Source organism: Sander vitreus, chromosome 15, assembly GCF_031162955.1.
Source record: "Sander vitreus isolate 19-12246 chromosome 15, sanVit1, whole genome shotgun sequence".
NCBI lineage: Eukaryota > Metazoa > Chordata > Actinopteri > Perciformes > Percidae > Sander > Sander vitreus.
Window position 1 is genome coordinate 27,686,387 of NC_135869.1, and position 27,425 is coordinate 27,713,811.

Genomic DNA, 27,425 nt, shown 5'->3' on the forward strand with positions numbered 1-27,425 from the left:
TACAAACTCCACACAGAAAGGCCCGGAACGACCTGGATTCAAACCCAGAACCTTCTTGCTGTGAGGCCACAGTGCTAACCACTGGGCCCCAATATATGTACTACATATATGTAGTATATATATGTAGTACCTTAGCTTTTTTCGACATACTATACTATGACTTTTTTTTCAACATACTTTGACTTTTTTATGACTTCTTCAACATACTATACTATGACACTTTTGACCATTTTTTTATGAATGACTATACTAAATCTCAGTGACTTAGAGAGATGGGAGAATGGTTAGAAGACTGAAGGTTGGGTGTTCACACCTGAACTGTCTCAGTGAGTGTTGAGGTGTAACATACGGAGTGAAGAAGACCAACAGTACACTTAAACTGATATAGATTTCTTTAGGTGTCTAAGATGGGGTACGCTGGACAGCAGCACGTTGTTTAGTTTCCCCGTCGGTACTCCTGCCTGCTTCTCCAAACTGGGGGCGTGCCGACCGCCCCCCCTGCTGTAGCTAACACAGTAGACTATGGAGAAGTAGCTCATACAACCACAGTTCACAAGCTCCAAACTATCCCTTTAAGCCTCATTGGTTCAGAGGAAACATGGTTTTTAATACTTGCATCAAATGACTTCATTGTGAAGGGAAAGATTTTAATTAAAAGTTTGAGTTCTGTACAGAAACAAATTAATTCAAGTACAATGAAAAAGTGTACAGCTCTCATTGAAGAAGAAAAAAGCTCATTCTATTCAGTTTATATTTCTTACAGGTATCAGTGATAATTACATAATGATAAAAACAGCACCAAATAGACACACTGACCATGCATCAAGAGGGACACATACAAAAGGCACACTTTCTCACACACACTTTCTCACACACACACACTTTCTCACACACACACACACACACTTTCACGCACACGCATTCCTTCTCCCTGTCCACAGTGATATAGGTCTATGTTGTAAACATTGACAAACTGTATTTGTCATCATTATTTCATATCAATTTTATGAAGAATAGTATTTAAAAGTTATCAAATCCTTTAAAAAAAACAAAGTTATATTTAACTGTGGTATTCATGATGAAACTTGAGCTGATCTTTTTGTTCAGATCGAGTATCCTAAGTGTAACCCAGTCCTCCTTTCAGACCGCTGTTACGAGTGGTCGGTCCGTCTGTCCCCCAAAGTCACATTCTCCATCATGATTTGTCCGAACACGAAGTCATTTCATTGGACAGCGTCCCCAGGGCGTTGGAGTCCAGCTGCATCATAGAGGCTTCCTCTTAGCGTCTCCTGCCTGGCTTTGACTGACATCTGGACAGGAATATTACGGTTTGAAATGTCAGTGAAAAGAAAGAAAGATATAAAAACATCACAGCGATTTGACAACGAATAAAATGAGTACATAAAAAGGCATGCTGACACCAACGGACGAGCAGAGAACAGAACAACCCGAGACAGAAAACACCTTGAAAGGAGAGGAGGAAGGAAGGCGAGGGGGGGAGGGGGAGGGAGTAAAATGGAGCAAGCTTCGAGGGGTGGCGGGAGGGAGGGAGGGTCAGATTTTACCTGAGAAAGCGAGCTGCAAGTGAGGAGGCAGAGCAACCTGAGACCCTGACTGGAGACTCTTATACAGATCTGAGGAGACAGGACAGGGGAAACGAGAAACATGGGAGGGAGATACAGGGAGGAACAGAGGGACGCAAAACAGGGAGGAAAGGGAGGAAGACGGAGGGAGAGAGCAGGGATGGTACAGAGGTGAAGGAGCGGTAATGACAGCCAATCAGAGGGAGGGGAGGAAGACAGAAGATTGAGGCCAGGTGGGGGGGGAGAAACAAATGCAGCATTGGCATCGTTGTGGTAGAAGTGCGGAAAAAAATTAAGGAAAGGATACATTTTGGGGAAATGAAGCAAACAAAATGGAATAATGTCAAACTGGAGGTAAAAAAAATAAATCACAAGCTTACATCTGACACACAATATGGGAATAAAACATGAATTTATAACATTTAACACAAAAACAAAACCTATACAGGAAAAGCAGACGACAGCAAGGCAATGCCTGCCTAATGTGTAAAAAAAAAAAATTTATGAATGTGTTACTTAAACTGACAATATTAGATTATATTTAGCACCTGACACCAGTTTTTAAATGTATGTGCGTCACTCACTCTGCGTCAGCGTGGAGAACGCTGCGTTGCTATTGGCTGCAGAGCTGCTGGCTGCAGCGCCGGAGCCCGCTGTGCCGAGCGGAGGCAGGTTTAGCAGCGGGGGGAACTGGAAGGGCAGGGACACGGGCACCAGGCCCCCGAGCATCCCAAACCCCAGGGGGAGAGGCGAGGCCGAGCCCAGCAGGCTGCCGCCACCCGCCGTGGAGACCTGAGCAGAACCACACACAAAAACAGACATCGCACATTAACTATGTTCATTGTTGATTGATTTTTCGACATACTATACTTTTTTTTTTAAGTCTCCAACAATCAACAAAACCAAAAAATTAAAACTCAAAATAAAACACAAACAATCTGAACTTAACAAACCCCCAAAAATAAATACAATAAATAAATAAATGAATAAAACGGATTAGTTCGAGAAGGAGCAGGCGGAGGCAAACAGCTTATTAGGTCCTGCCCTTATTTTACAAAGCAAATAAATATGCAGATACAGCACAATGTTTCAGGTCTTACAAGAACTTACAACAATATACAATAATATACAACAATACCTTTACAATACAATTCCATTCCTGTGTTTCGGTCTCTTCTTTTCTGTATTGATTTCTTGAATCTATTTTTGAACTGAATGATATTATGGTTCTGTAACGGCGTTTTCCCCCCATTACCTGGTACCTGCTCACCTCTACTCGCCTGTACTATACTCGCCTATACTCTCCTCTACTCTACTACTCGCCTATACTCTACTCGCCTATACTATACTCTACTCCTCTACTCTACTCCTCGCCTATACTCTACTCGCCTACACTCTACTCGCCTACACTCTACTCGCCTACACTACACTCTACTATACTCGACTATACTTACTCGCCTATACTATACTCGACTATACTATACTCGCCTCTACTCGACTATACTCTACTCGCCTACACTCTACTCGCCTCTACTCGCCTACACTACACTCTACTATACTCGACTATACTATACTCGCCTCTACTCGACTATACTATACTCGACTATACTATACTCGCCTCTACTCGACTATACTCGCCTCGACTCGACTATACTATACTTGACTCTCTGATGCTCTGAAACAGACGTTACAGGAAACAGAAACATCGCTGCACATGACGCTAGTTAACACTATACTCGACAGCAGCTAACGTTAGCCTACCGCTAGCTAGTTAACACTATACTCGACAGCAGCTAACGTTAGCCTACCGCTAGCTAGTTAACACTATACTCGACAGCAGCTAACGTTAGCCTACCGCTAGCTAGTTAACACTATACTCGACAGCAGCTAACGTTAGCTTACTGCTAGCTAGTTAACACTATACTCGACAGCAGCTAATGTTAGCCTACCGCTAGCTAGTTAACACTATACTCGACAGCAGCTAACGTTAGCTTACTGCTAGCTAGTTAACACTATACTCGACAGCAGCTAACGTTAGCCTACCGCTAGCTAGTTAACACTATACTCGACAGCAGCTAACGTTAGCCTACCGCTAGCTAGTAGCTGGATTAAACACGGTAAGAACGGCTTTCCATTGTTATTATGGACTTAAAAACTGTTCTGAAATGCAAAATAATATTTTAATCATGTGATAAAACATGCAATTAATCGCGATTAACTATAGACATTCAACGATTAATCGCGATTAAGAAAATGTAATTGTTTGACAGCCCTACTTTTTTCGACATACTATACTATGACTTTATGATTTTTGGTCCAAATGTTCCACCAAAACAAGTTCCTTCCTGAGACTATTTAGCTGAGCCGTCGTCACTGCGTTCAGAGCTTTAAAGAAACGGAAAACAACCCACAGCGTTCATCTCCTATCCCAGAATGCATCTGTGGTGTAGCCAGACCTTCCTCCACAGCGCTGTGGAGATAGAGCTAGCTATGCGAGACTAGGGCAAGAGTAGGGAATGATCCCCTAACTACAGAGCCTGTTAAATGTGCTAAACCAGATTTCATTTTGGACAAAAAGAAGCACACATTGCAGCACAAACCTGTGGCAACTGAGACGAGACTGATGACGATAGGACAGACGCAACTGGCTTGGCCCCCTGAGGTGTCCCGCCCCCCGTCCTCTGACGCTGGCCTGCGTTTGCGGAGGATAGCGTGGGGGAGGCACTGGATCCTGAATGCTTGCTTATGGATATGGTGTTAATAAGGCTAGCGTTGGTGGTGCTGTTGCTGTTGGGGGTCTTCTGGCTGCCTGACAGAGTGTAGCTGCCTTGCCCCGGCTTGGTCGCTCCTCCTTGGGCACCTGAGAACGGCAGGCGGAAGCCTGCTGGGCTTTTGGGAGAGTACTGGTGTAGGAGTGGGGTTGCCTGAGACCGGGGACTTTGGGGGTTGAAGGGGGAGGCTGCGGTGGTGGTGATCACAGCGGGGTTGAGGGGCCGGGAAGTGAGTTTGACGATCGGTGGGATGCTGCTGTGGGTGGACTTGGTGAGCGTGGCATGCATGGGGGTGATGAAGTTAGACTGTGGCTGGGGCTGAACTCCAGAGAGAGTCTGAGAGAGGGGGGAGGGCGAGGATTTACTCTGCGGGGTGTGGGGCAGGCGCGGCGTCTGGAAGGTTTTGGGGCTCATGTGTGGGGGGGAAATGAGGGTGTGCGGCCGAGACTGAGGCGACGATGTGATGATGAGCGTGTCGCCACCGTTGGATTTGTTATTGCTGCCTTTGAGAAGGCTAGACGCGGGCGCGGAGACCCCCGTCTTTGACCCTGGGGCCACGAGTGGAGACGCAGTGGGTGGTGGACGCGGTTTAGGCGGAGACGCCGAGGCCGGCATGTTGGCTTTAGCCACGCCCACAGCCAGAGTTCTCTGAGTGTTCAACACTGAGTGTCTGTGCGCCTGCACGGCGCCCTTAACGGCGCCCATCCCATCCACTCTGACCGAGGGCAGAGGAGCGGAGGTGACGCAGAGAGGACGGGACAGAGGGGTGGAGGGGGACGAAGAGGTAGAGCTGTAGTGAGGTGCGTTGGAGCTGGGATTGGAGTTGTTTTTCTGCTGCTGGATGAGCGGCGAGGCGTGGAGCGAAGACGGCTTGGAGGCGGTCTTGGGTCCGTCTGGGGATGGGGGGCTGTCTCCGTGCGCCAGGCCCTTGGCTGCGTTGCCGAGGATGGCGAGGGCCTTGGAGATGGAGTCCAGGGAGGGAGCAGTTAGATCCACGTCGAGGGAATCCAGACATATGGGCTCAGATGGCGACTGAGGCGGTCGCTTGGCAACCTGGGCAGCAGGGGAAGGAGTGGCGCCCGCTAAGGGTATGGACCGCTGAACCCACACGGCCTCCTGAAGAACAGAAAAACAACATTTACACAAACTGTAAACAGAATGTATTTAACATTTCCATGTCATATTAAAAAGGCCAGATTCACGTTTTCAAGTCTTATCTAATAACATTTCTCACATTTCATAAGTAGATTCAAGACTTTTTAGTTAAGTGTAATCTACGGCCATATCATGGAGTATCAAAGTGGGTTTAAAGGACAACTGGATTAGCATGAAAACATCTCCCAGAGCACGGTCGACTGTACTCGTGTTATTAACCCCTAGGTTCATTTTGTGCCGGATTTGTCCTTTAAAGCCCAAGAAAATAATTATTTACCAAGTAATGTTACCTGAATTTAAGTGTTTGTATAATAATAACATAAAATGAATAAAATATGTGTCGCGTTTATGCTATGAAACTAAAAATAGAAAGTCAAGTCAATTATTTTACTGAGCTAATGCTGCTACAAAATGCCTTCTTTTTGTTTCTTTGCTGAGCTGAGGAGGAGGAAGTGACTTGACTTTGACTGTGGGTTTTGTCCTCATCGTTCAGGGAGGGATGTCATGGCCAGTAAGGACAGGAGGAATGATTACAGCGAACCAATGTTCATATGGGCATGTGAGTCTTGTTGGTGAACGTGTCCTTTAACGTGCAGTTTGATGGCAGCTTTTAAGTTTGTGAAAGTCAAGCTTGACGTCAGATGAGTGTCGGCGATACGCATAATAACAATACAGCTATATCTTTATCAAAAAACATTTTAGGTTGACATAGAAGTCAATGCTAACCTTTGGCTTGGCCTTGGGAGTAGAGACCATCCTTTTATTTGCTCTGGAGGAAAAAAAAAGAAAAAAAGAGAGTGAGTGAGAACGAGTTCGGCAAGAGTTAGTTCTGAAGATATCGGTTAATAAAAAGACACATGACTCACCTGTAGCCTGTGTAGTGACCATGAGCTATATCGCTCTCTTTATACAGCATCCTGTGAACAGAAATAAACACGTCAATGTGCAATTTGACATAATTTGGGACCATTATTATTACCAGGGGCAGCGCAAAGCCCGACCCAAGTGTCTTCGCTAGTTTAAGACCGACCCAGTTGTCAGTTTCCCGTCCAGCGCCCACGTCGTTTAAATAACAAATGCACCTGCACCCATCTGTGGCCCATGGGCGTGCTGGTCTTACAGGGAGGTGTGTTCAGGTGCATTCTGGGCGTGCTGGTCTTACAGGGAGGTGTGTTCAGGTGCATTCTGGGCGTGCTGGTCTTACAGGGAGGTGTGTTCAGGTGCATTCTGGGCGTGCTGGTCTTACAGGGAGGTGTGTTCAGGTGCATTCTGGGCGTGCTGGTCTTACAGGGAGGTGTGTTCAGGTGCATTCTGGGCGTGCTGGTCTTACAGGGAGGTGTGTTCAGGTGCATTCTGGGCGTGCTGGTCTTACAGGGAGGTGTGTTCAGGTGCATTCTGGGCGTGCTGGTCTTACAGGGAGGTGTGTTCAGGTGCATTCTGGGCGTGCTGGTCTTACAGGGAGGTGTGTTCAGGTGCATTCTGGGTGTGCTGGTCTTACAGGGAGGTGTGTTCAGGTGCATTCTGGGTGTGCTGGTCTTACAGGGAGGTGTGTTCAGATGCATTCTGGGTGTGCTGGTCTTACAGGGAGGTGTGTTCAGGTGCATTCTGGGTGTGCTGGTCTTACAGGGATGTGTGTTCAGGTGCATTCTGGGCTTGCTGGTCTTACAGGGAGGTGTGTTCAGGTGCATTCTGGGCGTATTGCTATCTTGAGGCAGCGGGAAGTGATGGCACCATTGACCAACAAAAACCTGGTCTAAAGTCAGTAACGCAGCATTTCATTGTTATTTTAACAGAGCATTAGTAAAATGCTCCTAGGCTCGTGCACAGCACGTGCACACTATGCTTGTTACACACACAGGGACGCACAGCAGCACACACACATGCAGAAGATTACAAATAACAATATTACGGTACAAATCCTCCATCATAACAGCAATGCTCCAAGGTCCAAACGCGCCTGGCTTTTAAAGGGAATGGGAGATGATCTCTGATTGGTTTGTTGCATGTTACGCCCAAAACACACCTCTGATTAATGAAGACACTAAGGTCAACCCTTTAGAACCAGGCGCCCGGCGCCCGGACCTTTTATTCTGCTGTCAAACTAGCAAAAGTGGATTAGGACACGCCCTAAACACACCTGCAGCAGGCGCTTTTATTTTATTTTTTATTTAACCAGGTAGGCCGTTGAGAACAGGTTCTCATTTGCAACGGCGACCTGGCCAAGAGAAGCATAAGCCTGCAAGATAACACACAGTTACACATTCAATACAATACAGGAATACAGAATACAAAAGGCTACATAAAGTGCAGGTTAAGTAGGCATTACAAAGCCGGTGCAAAGTGAGGTGTAAGTAAGTCGATGGATATGCGAAAATGTTATGGTAATAACACAATATACAAGAACAGACAGACAGTCTGTAACACTTCACGCTTCACCCGTGCGCTTAGATCTTTAAAATAGGGCCCATATCTGTGTCTAAAAACGCTGGAAAAGCAAGAGCAGATTATAAATAAATAACACTCAGAAGAAGAAGTCCACTGGGGACCAACTCCGATCATTAGATCTCAGTAGTATCATTTTTGGTTTTGATGCTCACATTGATTTTACATTCATTCAGCTTAGGTGCTGCACCTCAGCATTACAATGGTAGGGAAAACCCTTAGATCAATACAAGAAAGACTGATGCACGGGGAATTAACTACTCCGATGGTAAGTAAGAGCAACTACTGCTCTAAAACAAACGATCTTAGCAAGCAGTCTTGTATGAAGTACAAAAAACGGTGGTGTGTTCCTTTAAAGAATCTGATTACTGTACTTGAGTTTCAAAAGTAATGCTCTGATATTAAATGTACTTAAGTATTAGAAGTATGAACTTTATGGCCAAAGGTGTATAACGTTATCTTCATCACCACTAGGGTTGGGCATTGTTTGGATTTTAACGATTCTGATTCCACTTCTTCTTTTCGATTCTGGTTCTTTGAGGGTGGAGTTGAAACGGGTCACGTGCTTATTTTCACAAATAAGAGGAAAGTTTTAGTCAAGATTAGTTCAATGGTGGTTTGCAGTTTTACTGCTTTTTCAACGTTAAATAAAGCCAGACTAGAGCGCCGTTTACTGAGCTCCAAGACAACAAGCGCCTGGCCGCTTCAGAAACCAAAACTTGCGCATGTTAAACCAAGAAGTGATGATCGGATTTGAAACCCAATCCTCTAAACCACATGTGTCAAACTCAAGGCCCGCGGGCCAAATCCGGCCCCTCGCACATTCTGATCCGGCCCGCATATCAATCTAGGTTCACAATATATTTTGGCCCACCTATAGTTGCGTGCCAAACCAAAAACATGGGAAACTGTTTTTCAACTTGCAATTACGCGACACTCAAAGCAGAATTTGGCAAATTTGCTGACTTTGAGACTCAGAAGTTCCCCCAGAAGCAGAGAGTTTTCATATTCAGGCTGTGAAAGAGCTTGTTGTGAGTCAGCTGTGTGGTAGCCTACTTAGAAAATGTTATCATTGTTTTGCTTGATTTGCTAAATTCTAGGATGGCTTTGGAACTTTTTTAGGGCTTTATGTCGACCAAACTGTGAGTGAGAAGACTATATGAGACATGCAATAATTGAGTCAAAGATATTTGACTTTTTCGATGAAATAAAAGCATGTCAATACACTATACAGGTCTGGCCCTTGATGTGATTCTCTTTTTCCAGTGTGGCCCTTAGTGACATTGAGCTTGACACCCCTGCTCTAAACGATTCAAAATAAAGAAATGATTGAAATGATTCCAAGTAGGAATTGGTTCTCGATGCCCAATCCTAATCTCCACCCCGTGGTCATGGTTCGTATTCAACAGGAAACCATATTTGGCCGTTTGGGAGCTTTGTTTGAGCTTACATTACATGTCATTTAGCTGATGCTTTTTATACAAAGCGACTTACATTTGCTATATATGTCAGAGGTAACACACCTCTGGAGCTACTAGGGGTTAAGTGTCTTGCTCAGGGACACATTGGTTGATGTATCACAGTGGGAATCGAACCCAGACCTCACACACCAAAGGTATGGGTCATATCCACTACGCCATCACCACCCAAAAAGAGCTGGGTCGCTGCGATGTGAAGTTACATTTTGAGAGGTACACGTCAGGCTACGCCGTAGGCGCAGAGGGGTCTGCGGGGGCCTAAAAAGGCCTTTACGCTAACCCTAACTTGTCATGACAAAAACCAAATGACATTGTCTGACAGAAGCGTTATGTCATAAACGTTTGACTCGTTTATAATGTTTATGACACGTTCATGACAGTGTCATGTCACTCTTGTAGACACCTTCATGTAAAGTGTAACCCAACACTGTTAGCAAGACACACACCTGGTCTGCATCCAGCCTTTGGGCCACAGAGGTTTGACTTCCGTCTCCAGGAAGGTTTTGAGTTTTTCTTCCCGAGCCAGCGTTCCCAGGTTCTCCTGCTGTAAGCAGCCCACCTTCACCCGCACCAGGTTGCACAGCAATAACCTGGAAAGCACACACAATACACAATCCTAAATACTCCATCACAACAAGAGGATAACTAAACATCAGGGCTGTTTTCCTTTTAGTATTGACCGGTCGATAGGAAACACACCTGCACATTATTTCTATATTAAAGCCTAACTCTCGCCAAAATGCAACTTAGGGTCTTTTTGTGAATGTACCCGAGTCAAACTTTTGTTTAAAAGCATAATTAGGACGGAAACGCCACTTTTAAGATTGACCGTATTCTGGTTTTGGGTCAAATGGCCTTTTGAATGGGAGAGCTAGGGACACTTTTATGATAGCATCAAAATACCTATTTTTTTAAACACTAAGAAGGCTCGACACTAGGGATGTCACGAGAACCGATACTACCGACACCTTCTGGTTCTAAAATGACAAAACACAGACGATGCCCATTTTTTGAAGCACCGATAGCGCCGATAGCGCCGATAGCGCCGATGCCAGTGTTAGCAGCATCGGTGCTGCGCCTCTTCTGGAACTGATGGGGACAGTAAACGCTTCAGAGAGCTCCAGTCGATACATTCAGAAGAAGGAGGTCACGAACAAGTTGCCTCTCTTCCTGATTTACAGCCCCCCTCTCTTGGCTTCAAATAACCCACCGTTGTCAGCTACGGCCGCTGAACGGGCTCCACGTTGTAAACAGCCGTGGCCGCTTGCCTGCTCGTCCAGTAACGTTAGCAGTTAGCAGGGTTAGCATGGCGGCTTTAGCCACGGTTAGCCAGGACCAGTAGGGATCACTATACTGACTGTGTCTCAATTGTTTTTGCGAGTAACCAACTCGGGCACTCGAGCTATATAATTCAATGTATGCCCGTCCCTTGTAGCTGTGAAAAATTAGCCTGAAGCTAATGCTTAGCTACCTGTTCAGGAGGAAATTAACCAACTCTTTCAAATACATCTCCCGTTATATTTACCCGGGGTTAGTAACGTCTCTGGTCACAGTACCTTTTGAAAAGATGCCTGGAAGTCTGGACTATGTCTGGGGACACTACTTGTTGCACTATGACCATTCATTGCACTTTATTATGTTGTTCTACGCTCTATTGCACGTTTTGTATGTCTTGTTATGACATTTTTTTAATAAAGAAGTTCAAGTACATGGAATCTTAGAAAATCCTTTTTTGTTTTACCGTGGTATCGAAATCGACATTGAGATCGTGTTACTTTCTTTTTTTTTTTTAATACTGGTATTGGCACCGACTACTGAATTGTTGGTATCCTGACACCCCTACTCGACACAACATGAGACTTTGCTCCAAGTATCACCAGGGGCTCTACACATGAACTCCAGCATTGAGAACAGTGTTTGTGTTCACAGAGTTTACTAAAAGAAAGGTTTTCAACAACTCACTGTAGCTGTTGGTATTTCCGGTCACCGCCATCTTGCCAGTCAAAAATAGTCTATCTCCGAATGCAACGTAACAGGGAGGAGAGTAAAGATGGAAAGCTCCTAAAGCTTAGTTCCATATACAGTGAGGAGAACAAGTGTTTGATACACTGCTGATTTTGCAGGTTTTCCCACTTACAAAGCATGTAGAAGTCTGTAATTGTTATCATAGGTACTCTTCAACTGTGAGAGACGCAATCTAAAACAAAAATTCAGAAAATCACATTGTATGATTTCTTAAATAATTAATTTGCATTTTATTGCATGACATAAGTATCTGATCACCTACCAACCAGTAAGAATTCCGGCTCTGACAGACCTGTTAGTTTTTCTTTAAGAAGCCCTCCTGTTCTCCACTCATTACCTGTATTAACTGCACCTGTTTGAACTCGTTACCTGTATAAAAGACACCTGTCCACACACTCAATCAAACAGACTCCAACCTCTCCACAATGGCCAAGAACAGAGAGCTGTGTAAGGACATCAGGGATACAATTGTAGACCTGCACAAGGCTGGGATGGGCTACAGGACAATAGGCAAGCAGCTTGGTGAGAAGGCAACAACTGTTGGCGCAATTATTAGGAAATGGAAGAAGTTCAAGATGACGGTCAATCTCCCTCGGTCTGGGGCTCCATGCAAGATCTCACCTCGTGGGGCATCAATGATCATGAGGAAGGTGAGGGATCAGCCCAGAACTACACGGCAGGACCTGGTCAATGACCTGAAGAGAGCTGGGACCACAGTCTCAAAAGAAAACCATAAGTAACACACTACGCCGTCATGGATTAAAATCCATGGATGATCCAGAGGAGGAATGGGAGAAGGTCATGTGGTCTGATGAGACAAAAAAATAGAGCTTTTTGCTCTAAACTCCACTCGCCGTGTTTGGAGGAAGAAGAAGGATGAGTACAACCCCAAGAACACCATCCCAACCGTGAAGCATGGAGGTGGAAACATCATTCTTTGGGGATGCTTTTCTGCAAAGGGGACGGGACAGGACGACTGCACCGTATTGAAGGGAGGATGGATGGGGCCATGTATCGTGAGATCTTGGCCAACAACCTCCTTCCCTCAGTAAGAGCATTGAAGATGGGTCGTGGCTGGGTCTTCCAGCATGACAACGACCCGAAACACACAGCCAGGGCAACTAAGGAGTGGCTCCATAAGAAGCATCTCAAGGTCCTGGAGTGGCCTAGCCAGTCTCCAGACCTGAACCCAATAGAAAATCTTTGGAGGAGGCTGAAAGTCCGTATTGCCCAGCGACAGCCCCGAAACCTGAAGGATCTGGAGAAGGTCTGTATGGAGGAGGGGGCCAAAATCCCTGCTGCAGTGTGTGCAAACCTGGTCAAGAACTACAGGAAACGTATGATCTCTGTAATTGCAAACAAAGGTTTCTGAACCAAATATTAAGTTCTGCTTTTCTGATGTATCAAATACTTATGTCATGCAATAAATGCAAATGAATTACTTAAAAATCAAACAATGTGATTTTCTGGATTTTTGTTTTAGATTCCGTCTCTCACAGTTGAAGAGTACCTATGATAACAATTACAGACCTCTACATGCTTTGTAAGTGGGAAAACCTGCAAAATCGGCAGTGTATCAAATACTTGTTCTCCTCACTGTAAATGCACGACTAATTTGTTGTTTTGTCGTTATTGAAAGCGTTTCCGTCCTAAATATGCTTTTAAATGAAAGTTGGACTCGGGTACATTCACAAAAAGACCCTAGGTCCATTTTGGCGAGAGTTAGGCTTTAACTAAATCATCCACGGTGCATTCTACCTGGTAGTCTCCATCATATCGGGTTTTTTCCCCTAAGGCCGCTATATGCTTTTAATGCTTCGAAATGGTTGATGAGCGTTGCATATTTACACGGTGCTATGGTCCGTCATAATTCAGCTGTGGTGTACATTTATTGCCACTCGCGTATGAAATTAACCTCCGTTCCCTCGGTGAAACTGACCTGAGTTTGTCGTCCCAGACAAACTTCTTGCGAGGGCCCATCACCCTCCTCCCTGGCTTCTCCTCGTCATCGTCCTCTGACCCGTTCTTCTCTCCCTCCCCGGACTGCTGCCTGTGAACACAGACATAAACATCGTATATGACAGCACCTTAACGACGTGGACGGAAATCTGTTGGAAAAGCAAACCGATACGACGACTGTGATGAACTGCGAGCCACAGCGGACTCGACGAGTGTCCTTACTTTGCCACTTTAGCGATACAGTCCATGTTGTACCGAGCGATCTGCTCCGGCATCATGCTGCACACGGCCAGTTTCAGCTTTAGCAGGGGCGTTCGAAACCGGTCGTCCTGGGGGACGGGAATAAGCACAGTCAGAAAACACACACACACACACACACACACACACACACAGCCAGCAGACACAGCAGTAACAGACACAGCAGTAACAGAAGATTTAAGACATGTGTGATATGTTGGTATTATTCATGTTTTATAAGCATTCTTTGGACATGAATACAGCGCGTTCGGAATCTGCGTCTCAATCAGGGTTTTTACAGCAGTTTGCGACAGTATGCCCGTTTAAGGGTTACGGTCAGCTCTGTGTGTTGCTATGGTTACTGTACACAAAACAAACAGCTGACAGTTTGCAGAAGGCTGCGGTAGAGGTGCATGACCAAAAGAAAAGCCTACATCTCTGGTCGGATGGAGACACACAGCTACTTTTAACATTATGAAAGACTGGGATGTCAGGTAACATCGCATATCCAAAAACCTGCGTTCCTAGAAGCTGGTTGAAGGAATGAAAGAGAGTCGCTGTGTTTATACGGTCCAACAAGTCTGCCACCGGTGGAAAACATGAAAAAATCCTATTTTTCCACAGTTGCATGTAAACGGGAATATTAGTGGAATATTCACTTTCATTAGCAATGTGAACAGCTTAGTCTGAATATTGTCTTTTTTTTTGGAATAATGGCAAAAACTGGAATATTATGTGCATGTAAACACAGTTAGTGACTTTTCTTTCACGCATTTGCCAGATAGATCATAGGCTCTCACTACTGTGTATGTCCTGTAAAATACTGGGGAACATAAGCATCTGGTAGAGGTGTTGAAATTAATCAAATAATCGATAATCGGCCGGGCCATAATCGATTATTCCTGTTTACAATTTAATGTAGGCCTGAAAGTGGAACATTATTCTTTAGCCACTTTACTACGAGTCCGCTGCGACTTTAGCCTTTCCAAAACTGATATGTGATGAGTCTTATAATAATATAAATGGAACATCTTTCCAAAAGTCAATGAGCAATTGTGTTAAATAAACAGGTTTTCAATATTAACCAAAATAATTATGACTGATATCTTATGAGCGGATTGTCCTAATGTCTTTGAAGTGGCACCATTTTTGTGTCCTCGTGTCAGAGTAACATCGATCACTCCCACACACCTGTATGTTGAGGCTGAGCTTCTTCAGGCGTTTGAGCAGAGCTTCTTTGTTGCAGGGCACAAAGACCTCCAGGTGGGAGTAGACGACTGAACGCACCTCCGCCGGCTGCTCCTGAACCTGCAACTCAATACTGACACACACACACAGAGAGAGAGAGCGAGAGAGAGAGAGAGAGAGAGAGAGAGAGACACAGAGAGAGAGAGAGAGAGAGAGAGAGAGAGAGAGAGAGAGAGAGAGAGAGAGAGAGACACACACACACAGAGAGAGAGAGACACACACACACAGAGAGAGAGAGAGACGGAGAGAGAGGGAGAGAGAGAGAGGGAGAGAGAGACACAAAGACAGAGAGAGAGAGAGAGAGAGAGACACACAGAGAGAGAGAGAGAGAGACACAGAGAGAGAGAGAGAGACACACACAGAGAGAGAGAGAGAGAGAGAGACACAGAGACACACAGAGAGAGAGAGAGACACAGAGAGAGAGAGAGAGAGACACAGAGAGAGAGAGAGACACAGAGAGAGAGAGAGAGAGAGAGAGACACACACACAGTCAGTCAAGCATCAGAGATTTACACGTTTTTAAATCAAAACCTGAACGGTACTCACTCCAGCAGGATGTTGTTCATGTCCAGTGTGAAGAACTTCTTCCTGCCTTCTGCATCAAACAGACGGGACGCCTGTGTCAAGAGACAAGTGTTAGACGGGAGAGGCAACTTATCCGTTAATCCCGTTTACATTTCTGAAGGAATGTGTCACAGAGATGCCAAAAAGGATGTTGCAATGTTTCCCCTCTTTGTGCCAAATACTGACCGGATGCTTTTGTGCAACAGTCACATTAGAACAAGAACATGATTTGTATCACGATTACTCTGAATCAGATATATGCTGCATTCAGGTGGTGCCGGAATAATCGGAAAAACGACAAGATTCACGCGCATGCCCCCTCAAGTCGCAACAACAACTCGGAAAGCCTGCGTAAAGGTTAACTTAATGGTTAAAAAAAAAAAAAAAATACTTTTTGCATACCAAATGTTTGCTCACATTTAATTTGTAATATGGTATCAGGTTGTAAACGTTAGCTGCTGTCCACGTAGAGTGAGCTAGATTACTTACAAAGTTACTTATTAGATATTAGACTGATAACAAGTCAGTTCAAGCTATAATTGTAGTGGTTTTAGGGATTGTAACTGGCACAGCAACAAGTCTGGGACCTACACTATGACTTCAAGCTCATGAACACACCGAAATCGGGGAAAAAAAACGAATTCCCAACTCTGGAAATGGGACAAGACAATCAGAGGAGCGAGTGAATGCAGCATTCATTTATATTTGGGTTTTGGACTGTTGGTCCACGAAATATTTCATTTTGGGCTCTGGGAAATAACGCTATTTTTTGGTCAATATTTTGTAGACAGGGACGTCATCTTGGGCCTTTTGGGGAACACCGATCTACATTTTTCACCATTTTCTGACATTTTAGAGACCAAACAACTGATCCATTAATTGAGAAAATACTTGCAGTCCTGATCTAACACAGTGGAATACCGAAGGCCGTACCGCTCTCAGGTCTTCGATGCGCTTTGTGAGCGAGGCTGGGAGTCCGCCGGGCAGAGGGGGGGGGGCCATCATGTTACCCTGGGACGCTCTGCTGCCTCCCGCTTTATGTGCCATCCCGAAGGCGCCATTCTCTCCCTGTAGAGGACTGGAGGGCTGAGGAGAGTCCAGCATCCCAAAGTCCAGGTCACCCATCATGTCCTGCAGCATGTCGTTATTGGCCGAGCCCAGCAGTGACATCACAGCCGGGTCGGTGGCCAGGTCGGCCATGTTGCATTCGTTGCTGCCAGCAGCCTTGGACTGGGCGTTGAGTAGTGCACTGTTGGCGTTGGGCACTTTGGCGACGGGACGCGGGAGACTGGCGGGACGCGGGAGACTGGCGGGACGCGGGAGACTGGCGGCAGCCAGGTTCTTCTTGCGCATCTCTTCCTTCTCCCGGGTGAAGCGACGCAGCATGTTGGCCAGGTGGATGGAATCCTTCATCAGCTTCTTCCTCTTTTTCTTTTCCGGCCGGTGAACATTCAGCCCTGAAACTCTGCCAGAACAGACAACCCAAAGAGAAGAGAGACGTTTAATGAAACTCGCACAGAGAACATGTATTGTGAATCAAGGCCTTCACACACCAGGGACGTTTGTTTTCGTGCAATTAATCCGCACGTCAATATATTTACTCGAACTGTTGTTTTTGTCACGAGTACTTTCGCACAGAACGCAAATATTACGCGCCGATAAAGCCATGTAATTTCCTACCGAAATGAGGTCATTTTTTTCTGAGCCTTCGCGACACGAATAAAGACATCAACCAATCACGTTGTGTTGTTTATTGAGGATCATCATACAACAACACAGAGGCTGCTGTCTAGACTACAGACTGACTAAAGACGGCAAACTTTATTACTTCTTTCAACCTTGACAAAGACAGCGTTTACCAGAGACGTTCTTTCCGTTCTTACCTTTCACAATAAAAGCCCTAGACATATGTTACACAGGCTTCCAGAGGGAATCAAATTCACTGAGTATTTCGCTAAAAGGAAACTCAATAAATAGCTTACAGTAGCTTAGTGTTAGCTTTTACTGCTTTGGGGGGAGAGGCAGGGCTAGAGTCACTGGTTTTGAGGAGCTGCAGCATGTGTTTGTGCTCAAACTCTAGCTACTGTACAATCACTTTACCACAGTGAGCGTCAGAACTAACTAAAGTCGCTTTTCCATCACGTGGTACCTGCTCTACTCACCTTCTTTGGTTTTCCATTACGAAAAAAAAAGTCCCTGGTACCTGCTAACAGGTACTTTTTTTAGTACCACGTCAGTCGAGGTTCCCAGTGAGCTGAGGCGAGCCGAAAAGGTGACGTGAAAGCGACAGACGGGGGCGTCCTGAACTAACCCGCCAGTTTTAAATAGTTTATCCAGCTGTGTTTATTTCTGCTGCCTCCAGCTTCATCTGAAACTAAATGTGTCTTCTGGCAACAACAACACACCTTCCACGTTCTGTGTGTCGCGTGAGGTCACGGCAGTTTCCTGCGGCGCCGCTTGTTTTACAGTTCTGTGGAGGCTCCAGGCAGAGCTTTCTCCGTAGCCACGTACACACACACATGGCCGGCTCGACGCACGCACCAGCACACCAGTATAAACATCAGGCCACTTACATAGGCTACGGAGAAAGCTCCTCGTGGAGCCTCCACAGAACTGGAAAACAAGCTTAAGTGGCCTGATGTTTACACTTGTGTGCTGTTGCGTGCGTCGAGCCGGCCATGTGTACGTGGCTACGGAGAAAGCTCTGCGTGGAGCCTCCACAGAACTGGAAAACAAGCTCAAGTGGCCTGATGTTTACACTTGTGTGCTGGTGCATGCGTTGAGCCAGCAATGTGTGCGTGTACGTGGCTACGGAGAAAGCTCTGCGTGGAGCCTCCACAGAACTGGAAAACAAGCTCAAATGGCCTGATGTTTACACTTGTGTGCTGGCGTTTGTGTCGAGCCGGCATATAACGATCAGCCACGCTGAGGCGGTACTAACATCTGCAATGGAAAACAGACGCACAGTGAGTCGAGTCGAGGCGAGGCGAGCAGGTACCATGTAATGGAAAAACGCCATAAATGACTTTAGTTTTGAGCCATTTCAGCTACCAGTGTGTGACGCTGGAAGTAGCCAAAGTTGACTTCAGTGTGGACTCATGTGTTGACAGGTTGACTGTCAGGTTTTGACTGTGGAAACATGGAAACGTGAGAACGAGAGATGGTGTTTGAGTTATTTTGAGAAGAGTTTTGTCTTAATGTAAAAATGAAACGGATTGACATGTCCAACTTAAAAGTTGCAGCTGTTTGGTGACAAAAGGAGTTTTTTTGAAGCACGCCATCTACACCGGAGCCACGTGTACATTACCGACCCACAAACGACTTTTCTTATTATCTATCTATTATCTGCTCTGGCTTTTCCAACATTTTAGACACAGATATGGTTAATAATAACGGTCCAAAGATTATGTGAAACTGCATATTTTTTAGAGGTGCAACGATGAATCGATTGAGTCATTTTTTTATAAAAAAAAAAATAAGATTTCTCTGATTCCAGCTTGTTAAATGAGAATCTGTTCTAGTCTCTTCTCTGGGACAGTAAACTGAAGATCTTTGAGTTTTGGACAAAACGAGACATTTGAGGACGTCATCTTGGGAAACACTGATCCACATTTTTCACCATGTTTTGACATTTTTATTGATCAAACAACTAATCGAGAAGATAATCGACAGATTAATCGACTATGAAAATAATAGTTAGTTGCAGCCCTAATATTTTTAATTGAAAAACCTAACATTTTCTTGAGGGAGGAGCTCTAAACCCACCGCCAAATATGTGCACCTTAGGGCTCCTTCACACTGGCTGCGTGACACGCAGCCATATAGCCAGCATAAATGTCATTTAAAAAAATAATAATAAATAATTATCGATTTTCAAATGTGTCAATACAGAAGGAAATATTCTGGAGCCTATTTTGCCGTCAGTCCTGCTGACGTTGTCTTTGCTGTAATCAGATCAGTATATATTTACGTTTATGTTTATGGGAAACATCCATGTGTCCAGACAAGGCTAGCAGCAGCAGCGCCACGTCAGACACCTTTCTGGTGTGGAAAGACATAGAAAACGCCACGCAGCTGACACGCCACGCAGCTGGCCTAAGTCTTCCACAAACCGAGGGAAAACAGTGCAGAAGGTGCATTTATATGGAACTAAGCTTTAGGAGCTTTCCATCTTTACTCTCCTCCCTGTTACGTTGCATTCAGAGATCGACTCTTTTTGACTGGCAAGATGGCGGTGAGCGGAAAAACCAACAGCTAACGTGAGTTGTTAAAACCTTTTTTTAGTAAACTCTGAACAGAACCAGTGTTGTCAGTGCTGTGGTTAAGGTGTAGAGTCCCTGGTGATACTTGGAGCAAAGTCTCATGTTGTGTCGAGCCTTCTTAGTGGTTTAAAAATAGATATTTTGATGCGATCATAGTAGTGTCCCTGGCTCTCCCACGGGAAACTTACTGTTCAAATCTAAACGACACAGCAATCTGCACATTTGACTCGTCACCTCACAGACTTGTGAAAACGGAAAATGTCATGTGCATGGCAAACATCGGAGGAACAAAACAACCCTGAGAGGAAACAATGAGGACAGATTAAAACCCTCACCCGGTCTTTGGTACTCTGATCTTCCTGGGTTTCTTGTCCTCCAGAATTCCACCATCTTGCTTTTTCCGTCGTTTTTTTATCACCCGTTCCTCGCCATCTTTCATCTTCTACAAAAACAAACTTGGCTTATTAAAAGGGTATGAAATCGGTCGGTTTCAGAAAGCTGATATATTTGATTATTTAGTGTGTATAAATACTACAGAGAAGCAAGAACCTACCTTGAAGCGATGATCCTCCACGCCACCGTTTTCCCCCTCAGAGTCGGACGCCGCTCTGAACTGAAGCGTGCCCGTGTTGATATAGAAGCCGCCATGTTTTGTGGTGAGAGAGGCCGGCACCAGCTCGTCGTACTGCGGCCGGGAGAGAAGTATAATTACTGTTAGTTTCTTCTACTACTGCGCTGTGTGCCAACCTTTTACCACTGTTTAGAAAAACCAACAACATTTTTCCAGTTTACTGCACATGATACTTAAAGCCTAACTCTCACCAAAATGCAACCTAGGGTCTTTTTGTGAATGTACCCGAGTCAAACGTTCATTTAAAAGCATATTAAAGACGGAATCACCACTTTTAAGATGGACCATATTCTCGTTTTTCGGTCAAATAATAATAATAATAATAATAATAATAATAAATTGAGTTTATATAGTGCTTTTCACAAACTCAAAGTCGCTTTACAGGGTATAGATAATAGAGACAAACAAACAAAACAAGATTCAGGCACAGATGAAAAGGGGAGGGGCGTGGGGCTAGGGATAGGCAGTGGTGAAGAGATGGGTCTGGAGGCGAGACTGGAAGATGGTGAGGGACTCAGAGATGCTGATCTCTTGGGGGAGGGAGTCCCAGAGCCTGGGAGCTGCCCTGGAGAATGCTCTGTCCCCAAAACTGCGGAGGTTGGACTTTTAGATGCAGAGGAGACCAGCTGAGGCCTTTTGAATGGGAGTGCTAGAGGCACTACTATGCTAGCCTCAAAATATCTATTTTAAACCACTAAGAAGGCTCGACACAACATGAGACTTTGCTCCAAGTATCACCAGGGACTCTACACCTTAACCACAGCACTGACAACACTGGTTGTGTTCACAGAGTTTACTAAAAAAGGTTTTGAGCAACTCACGTTAGCAGTTGTTCTTCCGGTCGCCGTCAGAAATAGTCGAGGGAGGAGAGTAAAGATGGAAAGCTCCTAAAGCTTAGTTCCATATAAATGCACGGATTATTTCTTGTTTTGTCGTTAGTGAAACACAATATTGACCTTGTAGTTGAAAAAGGAGCCTCGTATAAGAATGACATTTCCTCCTATGGAGTCCGTTCATTCACATTCAGAGATCACCTATTTTGGACTGGGAAAATGGAGGATAGCGTAAACAACAACAGCTAATGTGAGTTGTTTTAGTAAACTCTGAACACAACCAATGTTGTCAGTGCTGTGGTTAAGGTGTAGAGTCCCTGGTGATACTTGGAGCAAAGTCTCATGTTGTGTCGAGCCTTCTTAGTGGTTTAGAATAGATATTTTGAGGTTAGCATCGTAGCGTCCCTAGCACTCCCATTCAAAAGGCCATTTGACCCAAAAACCAGAATACGGTACATCTTAAAAGTGGCGTTTCCGTCCTAAATATGCTTTTAAACGAAAGTTTGACTCGGGTACATTCACAAACAAGACCCTAGGTTGGATTTTGACGAGATTTACGCTTTAAAAAGGAACACGCCGACTTATTGGGACTTTGTTTTATTCCCCGTAACCCCCAGAGTTAGATAAATCCAGACATACCCTTCTCATCTCTGTGCGTGTTGTGACTGTCTGATGCACCCACCGCTAGCCTAGCTTAGCACAGATCCTGAAGGTAACTGGCTCCATCTAGCCTAGCTTAGCACAGATCCTGGAGGTAACTGGCTCCATCTAGCCTAGCTTAGCACAGATCCTGGAGGTAACTGGCTCCATCTAGCCTAGCTTAGCACAGATCCTGGAGGTAACTGGCTCCAGCTAGCCTAGCTAGCACAGATCCTGGAGGTAACCAGCTCCAACTAGCCTAGCTTAGCACAGATCCTGGAGGTAACCGGCTCCATCTAGACTAGCTTAGCACAGATCCCGGAGGTAACTGGCTCCATCTAGCCTAGCTTAGCACAGATCCTGGAGGTAACCAGCTCCAACTAGCCTAGCTTAGCACAGATCCTGGAGGTAACTGGCTCCAGCTAGCCTAGCTTAGCACAGATCCTGGAGGTAACCTGCTCCAGCTAGCCTAGCTTAGCACAGATCCTGGAGGTAACTGGCTCCATCTAGCCTAGCTTAGCACAGATCCTGGAGGTAACTGGCTCCATCTAGCCTACTGCTCCCAATAAGTGACAAAATAACGCCAACGTGTTCCTATTTACATGTTGCGATTTTTGTAGTCACAGCGTGTACAAATAACAAGGTCACATGACACACAGCCATCTTCTAACCGTATATAAACTGGGAACTATATTCTCAGAAAGGTGAAGCACTGCTACTCTCTGCTCCTCACCACGCGGCTTCTCACGTGCTGCGAGCAAATCACTCCGCCCCAAGTAGCAGAAGTAGCAGTGCTTCACCTTCTGAGAATATAGTTCCCAGTATGTATACAGACACGCACGGAGATAAGAAGGGTATGTCTGGACTTATCTAACTCTGGGGGATACGGGGAATAAGCTAAAGTCCCAATAAGTCGGCGTGTTCCTTTAACTTTACTTCAACTTCACAGCCATATCATGGAAACTATGTGTGGATTTTAAGCCAGAGAAAATAAGTATTTACCAAGTAAAGTTACCTGAATAAAAAAAAAAAACATTTTATTGATATTAAACATATTATTATTATTTATACTCACGTTCATATTTAACACAGAATTTCTTTATGAAGTTTGTTTGTACTTTAATAACAGCCGTAAAGTCTAGGCGATTTCTGGCTAGTAAGAAATATAAACGACAAAATGAGTAATAAATGAAGTGATGATTGTGTGTGAACTCACGGCCTCTGAATTGTCTATGAAAGGGTCCGTCTCATCGTAACCATAGCCGATGTCAATCAGATCCTGCATCCTGTCCTTTTTCTTCTTCTTCGGGACACCGCCCTGCAGACGGAGGGAACACACAGGAACATTTCAAATATGTATATACATATATACACACACTAGACATCTTTCTGCATGCAAAACATCCACACAGTTATGGCTGTAATGATGCACGTATCACTCTTGAGACTCTATAGGCCGTTTTAAAATGTAACTACACGTCGCAGCGATGCACGTCGCTCAGCCGTGACTTGGTAGCGTTAAATCCCCCCCGACGCATGTCCTGGTTCTCCTTCTCCATCAACAACATGACATCAAGGAGAGGGTTAACTACTCCTGCTCCAGATGTCCCACCGTGGTCAGAAAGAACAGGGGAGACACTTTGTTTCTCTCACTAGGACTCTAGAGTCACTACTCGCTCTGAAGATAATCACCATCACTCTCTCACTCACTTTACCACACACACACACACACACACACACACACACACACACACACACACAGTATAAACATCAGGCCACTTGCGTAGGCTACGGCGAAAGCTCTGTGTGGATCCTCCGCAGAACAATAAAACAGACTTAACACTCACATATTTGTTCTCAAACTTCTTGGCCAGCTCTTCTACCTCCCGTCGCTCCCGGTCGTCATCAGCAAAGGGGTCGCTGGGGTCCAGAGGGGGGGCCAGGCCTTTAGGGACTGTTGAACCTGCTGCATGCTTTACCTGAGGCAAATGAGATTTGTCAGAATGATCAGTTATCGATTGACAAAATCCAGAAACGGATCTTTTAATACAAGCCTTTTTCCCCCAAGGATTTTTAGGTAAAAAGGACTTTAGGGATCAATTCTTAATGTAAACATTATCCTGAGGGTCGCTTCTCGCTTGCACAATGTACAGCAGAAGTTCCCTGAGAATATTTTATAACCGAGCTGAATGTGTAACTGAAATGTTCCTAATCTTATTGATATTGGCTCGGAAATGTAATCGATTCGGGACTTGTGAATGGGAACTTGCTAGCCTGGGAAATCCCTGACGAACTTCAGGTAAATGTGAGATTTGCTCTGCAAGGCCGTCTGGCCAAGAGCCCATTCAAGCCAGATCATTGGTCTGATTGGTTGAAGGACTTCCTGCGTACAGAGTCATTTGAGCGGCGTCCGTTGGTGACGCCCCTTTGGAAATGAGCTGTGAATGAAGCTTCCCCAGACCCCCCCCCCCCCACTCTCAGTTACAACTGAGAAGGGTCTGGTGTCACACAGGCTAGGAATTTGCGATACCCAGCCCTATTGTTTACTGGGTCACTGCCTTTTTACCTCACATGTGCACATCTAACAACTTATTTAAGTGACATCTCGGCCTCAGTGATGCCAGGTTAGGCCCCTGCTGTTCTCCCGTTCTCTTCCTGAGACGGTTAGGAAAGATTGTTGTACCACCTCAGACCTCTCAGGTCGTCTGGGACACGTCTGCTTTCTGTCCCCAGAGTCAGAACTAAACAGGGGGTTATTTTTAACTGCTCTTTGGTGTTTATTGTAGAGAACCTCTGAATTGCCCTGTTGCTGTGTTAGAATATTTACATTAGGATAGACGGAACCACTGAAGTTATAATAAAGGTTTGTTTACTTGCAAGTAGAGTCAGTTTACAGTACTCACAGCACAAGTACAGAAAGTGACTAAGCCTCAAACAGTAGCTTATTTACGTGTGAAATACAATCGTAACAGAATTTGATGTCGTCAATTGTCCATCTTGTCAGTTTAGATGTCTCCTCTATCTGGTCAGACTCGATGGCGTCCCCTTTATCTGGTTAGAGAGACGCATGTTCTGTCCTCGAGCCCCAGTCAAGATAGACAATGACTCCATGTTATCTTGTGTGAACAAGTAGTGTTATGTTTTCTTACTATGCAAAAATAGTTTCATTTAACAGAGAGAGAGAAGGCAGGAGGCTGCGGTCCATCAGGACCAAAACCTCACGCCAAAACAATCTTCCTGGCTGCAGCTAGACTCATCAACATGTCCCGGGACCCCCACTAGCAGACTCTAAATCCCCACCAACAGTCACTACACGGTACATTAACATCCATCCTGGACTCTCTTATCCCTGACCATTGGCATATTATATAAACTGTGAACTTTTGCACAACCATACTGCCTTCTTTTCCTTCCTAAAACGCTTATATCGTACACACGTTATAGTCGTTGACATATTGTTACTATATTTATGTTTTTGACTGTTGCAGTTATTTGCTCTATTGTTTATTCCCTTTTTTTTTTTACATGTTTATTGTAAGCACCAAACACCATGGCAAGTGAAAAACTTACTTTGGCAATACATCTCATTCTGATTCACATCGTGGTGCCTACTGTGCGTCTCTACTCTCTCCTAACCTGTCCAGACTTTGGCCCAGGGTTATGCACCTTACATCCCACTCCATGTGTACTTGTCTTGATATTATGTTGTATTTGTATATTTTTATATTATGTTGATATGTGCCTATATGTATGCTGTTGTCTCTATTGTACAGTATGTGCCTATATTACTATTTGTCTATTGAATGTTTACAACTACATGTCTATTTGTTGAATGTATAGACAGTTAACACCTACCGAAGTCAAGTTCCTTGTGTATGTATGTGAGTATACTTGGCCAATAAAAACTGATTCTGATAATAAATAAATAAATATTGAGCAAAATAATAACAATAGTTATTCACTGGCTAACTGGCTTGTTAACACCACTTGTGCACAACATATTTGAGAGTGACATCACAGCCTCACAAAGCAAACAATGAATGCAGCACTTGTGAAGTGATGCCAGGTTAGGCCGCTCCTGTTCACATCATGGTGCCTACTGTGTGTCTTCTCTCTCCTAACTAACCTGAGTGAGAGTTGTGTTGACCAGCTCGCCGTAGTTGAACTCGGAGGACCCCCGATCATTCGGCTCGGCTAGCGGGAGGTTGAGGCGGACGGTTGGCTTCCCATCCTCGGTCTCGGCATCGCCTCCTTTCGGGTTAACGTTCCCAAACAAACCTCCGCCGCCGCTGCCGCCGCCACCTCCTGACCCGAACGCCGCGGCACTTCCACCTCCATCTTTCCCAAAAGTGAGGTCGACCACGGCCTCATCTTCGCGGCGGCGTTTCTTGCTGGACTCCGAGCTCGGCGGCGAGGTGCTGAAGGATGAGATGGTGACGAACGGCACTTTCCTCGGCTCTGCCATTTATTTTTACGTTCTACGTACCAACGGCTGTGCACGCGAAACGGGCAGCTAGCTAAACCTGGAGATGGTCGACAAGTGGAGCTAGCTAGTAGCTCTGCTAGCTAGCTATCTTCCTCAGAATGAGTGCGCGACGACTTTTATCTCCTTTCAGCCCGTATTAATCCATATAGTATTATCCCTGGCAGAGCCCCCGTCCCCTACGAAGGACTTAAACAGTGAGAAATAGCTGTTTTAAGCGCTTCCATGTAGCCGATGTTAGCTACCGCAAGGAGGATTCTGAAGTAGCCATCTTGATCATTATTATCATTATTCAGTGGCTGGGCGTGCGTATGAAAAGAAAGCGGAAGCCGGGGAGGAAAAAAGGACAGCGTTCGTCCAATGGCTGAGCTGGAACACGCCCACCTGACACACACGCGCGAATGTGGAGGAGATGATTGTTCTTTACACGCGGGATGTCCGGACCCGTGAACGCATCTCTACTGTTTACTACCGTTAGGAATTAGACGTGTGATGTGTTTTTTCCCTTGTAAAATCCGGAAAAGACGCATTACATTCCCCACCTAAAGATAAAGTGAACAAACAAATCCAGAATCAGCTTCAATGGCCAATAAGAAGGTGAACAAATACAAGGAATCCGGCTTATTGTTGACTTTTTGTTTATTTGTACTACACTGGTCACAGATTCTGTTCAAAGTATACTTCATTATACCAGAGTTGGGAAATTAGTTTGGTCAAAGTGCAGCACATTTAAACCTTGTGTGGTAATCAGGTCTGTGGGACCCGTTTTCAATGTAGAGCCCCCCCACACACATAACTATTACATATGAGGTGTTCGCGTCTACTGGACCCGAGTGTATTTAATTGTAGGTGCTATGAAACTATTTAGTCTTTCTGCACCTGCTATTCCCACAAAGTTACACAATTATTACATGTCAAGCTCTTTCACCTGTTCTGATTAAGTTCTAAGAAATAAGCACCAATAATGATCAAAAATCTTGTTTCTATACCTTTTTTATAATTGAATTTCCTTGTTTTCTCACAAAAATGATGTGGAAAATGATCATCAACGTGATCTCACAGGCAGGGGCGGATCTACCGAGGTGGCATAGGGTGGCAAATGCCACCCTAAAAGA

General features: G+C 45.0%; 1 protein-coding gene across 2 annotated transcripts; it reads right to left on the reverse strand.

Moving 5' to 3' along the window:
* Window positions 1–630: 630 nt before the first annotated feature.
* On the reverse strand, window positions 631–26,608 carry ubn2b (ubinuclein 2b). 2 transcript variants are annotated; one of them, XM_078269210.1, is made up of 17 exons: window positions 25,954–26,608; window positions 23,675–23,806; window positions 23,044–23,145; window positions 20,278–20,409; window positions 20,060–20,166; window positions 16,396–16,927; window positions 15,445–15,515; window positions 14,842–14,971; window positions 13,636–13,742; window positions 13,394–13,504; window positions 9,876–10,019; window positions 6,376–6,426; window positions 6,236–6,278; window positions 4,184–5,470; window positions 2,168–2,375; window positions 1,566–1,634; window positions 631–1,310 (listed from the first exon to the last, which is right to left on the reverse strand). In XM_078269210.1, the coding sequence occupies exons 1-17, from the start codon at window positions 26,290–26,292 to the stop codon at window positions 1,264–1,266; spliced, it is 3,612 nt and encodes a 1,203-aa protein (XP_078125336.1). In that variant the 5' UTR covers window positions 26,293–26,608; the 3' UTR covers window positions 631–1,263. The 2 variants fall into 2 exon arrangements, with proteins under 2 accessions (XP_078125336.1, XP_078125337.1); XM_078269211.1 differs by lacking the exon at window positions 1,566–1,634.
* Between the last annotated feature and the right edge of the window lie 817 nt (window positions 26,609–27,425).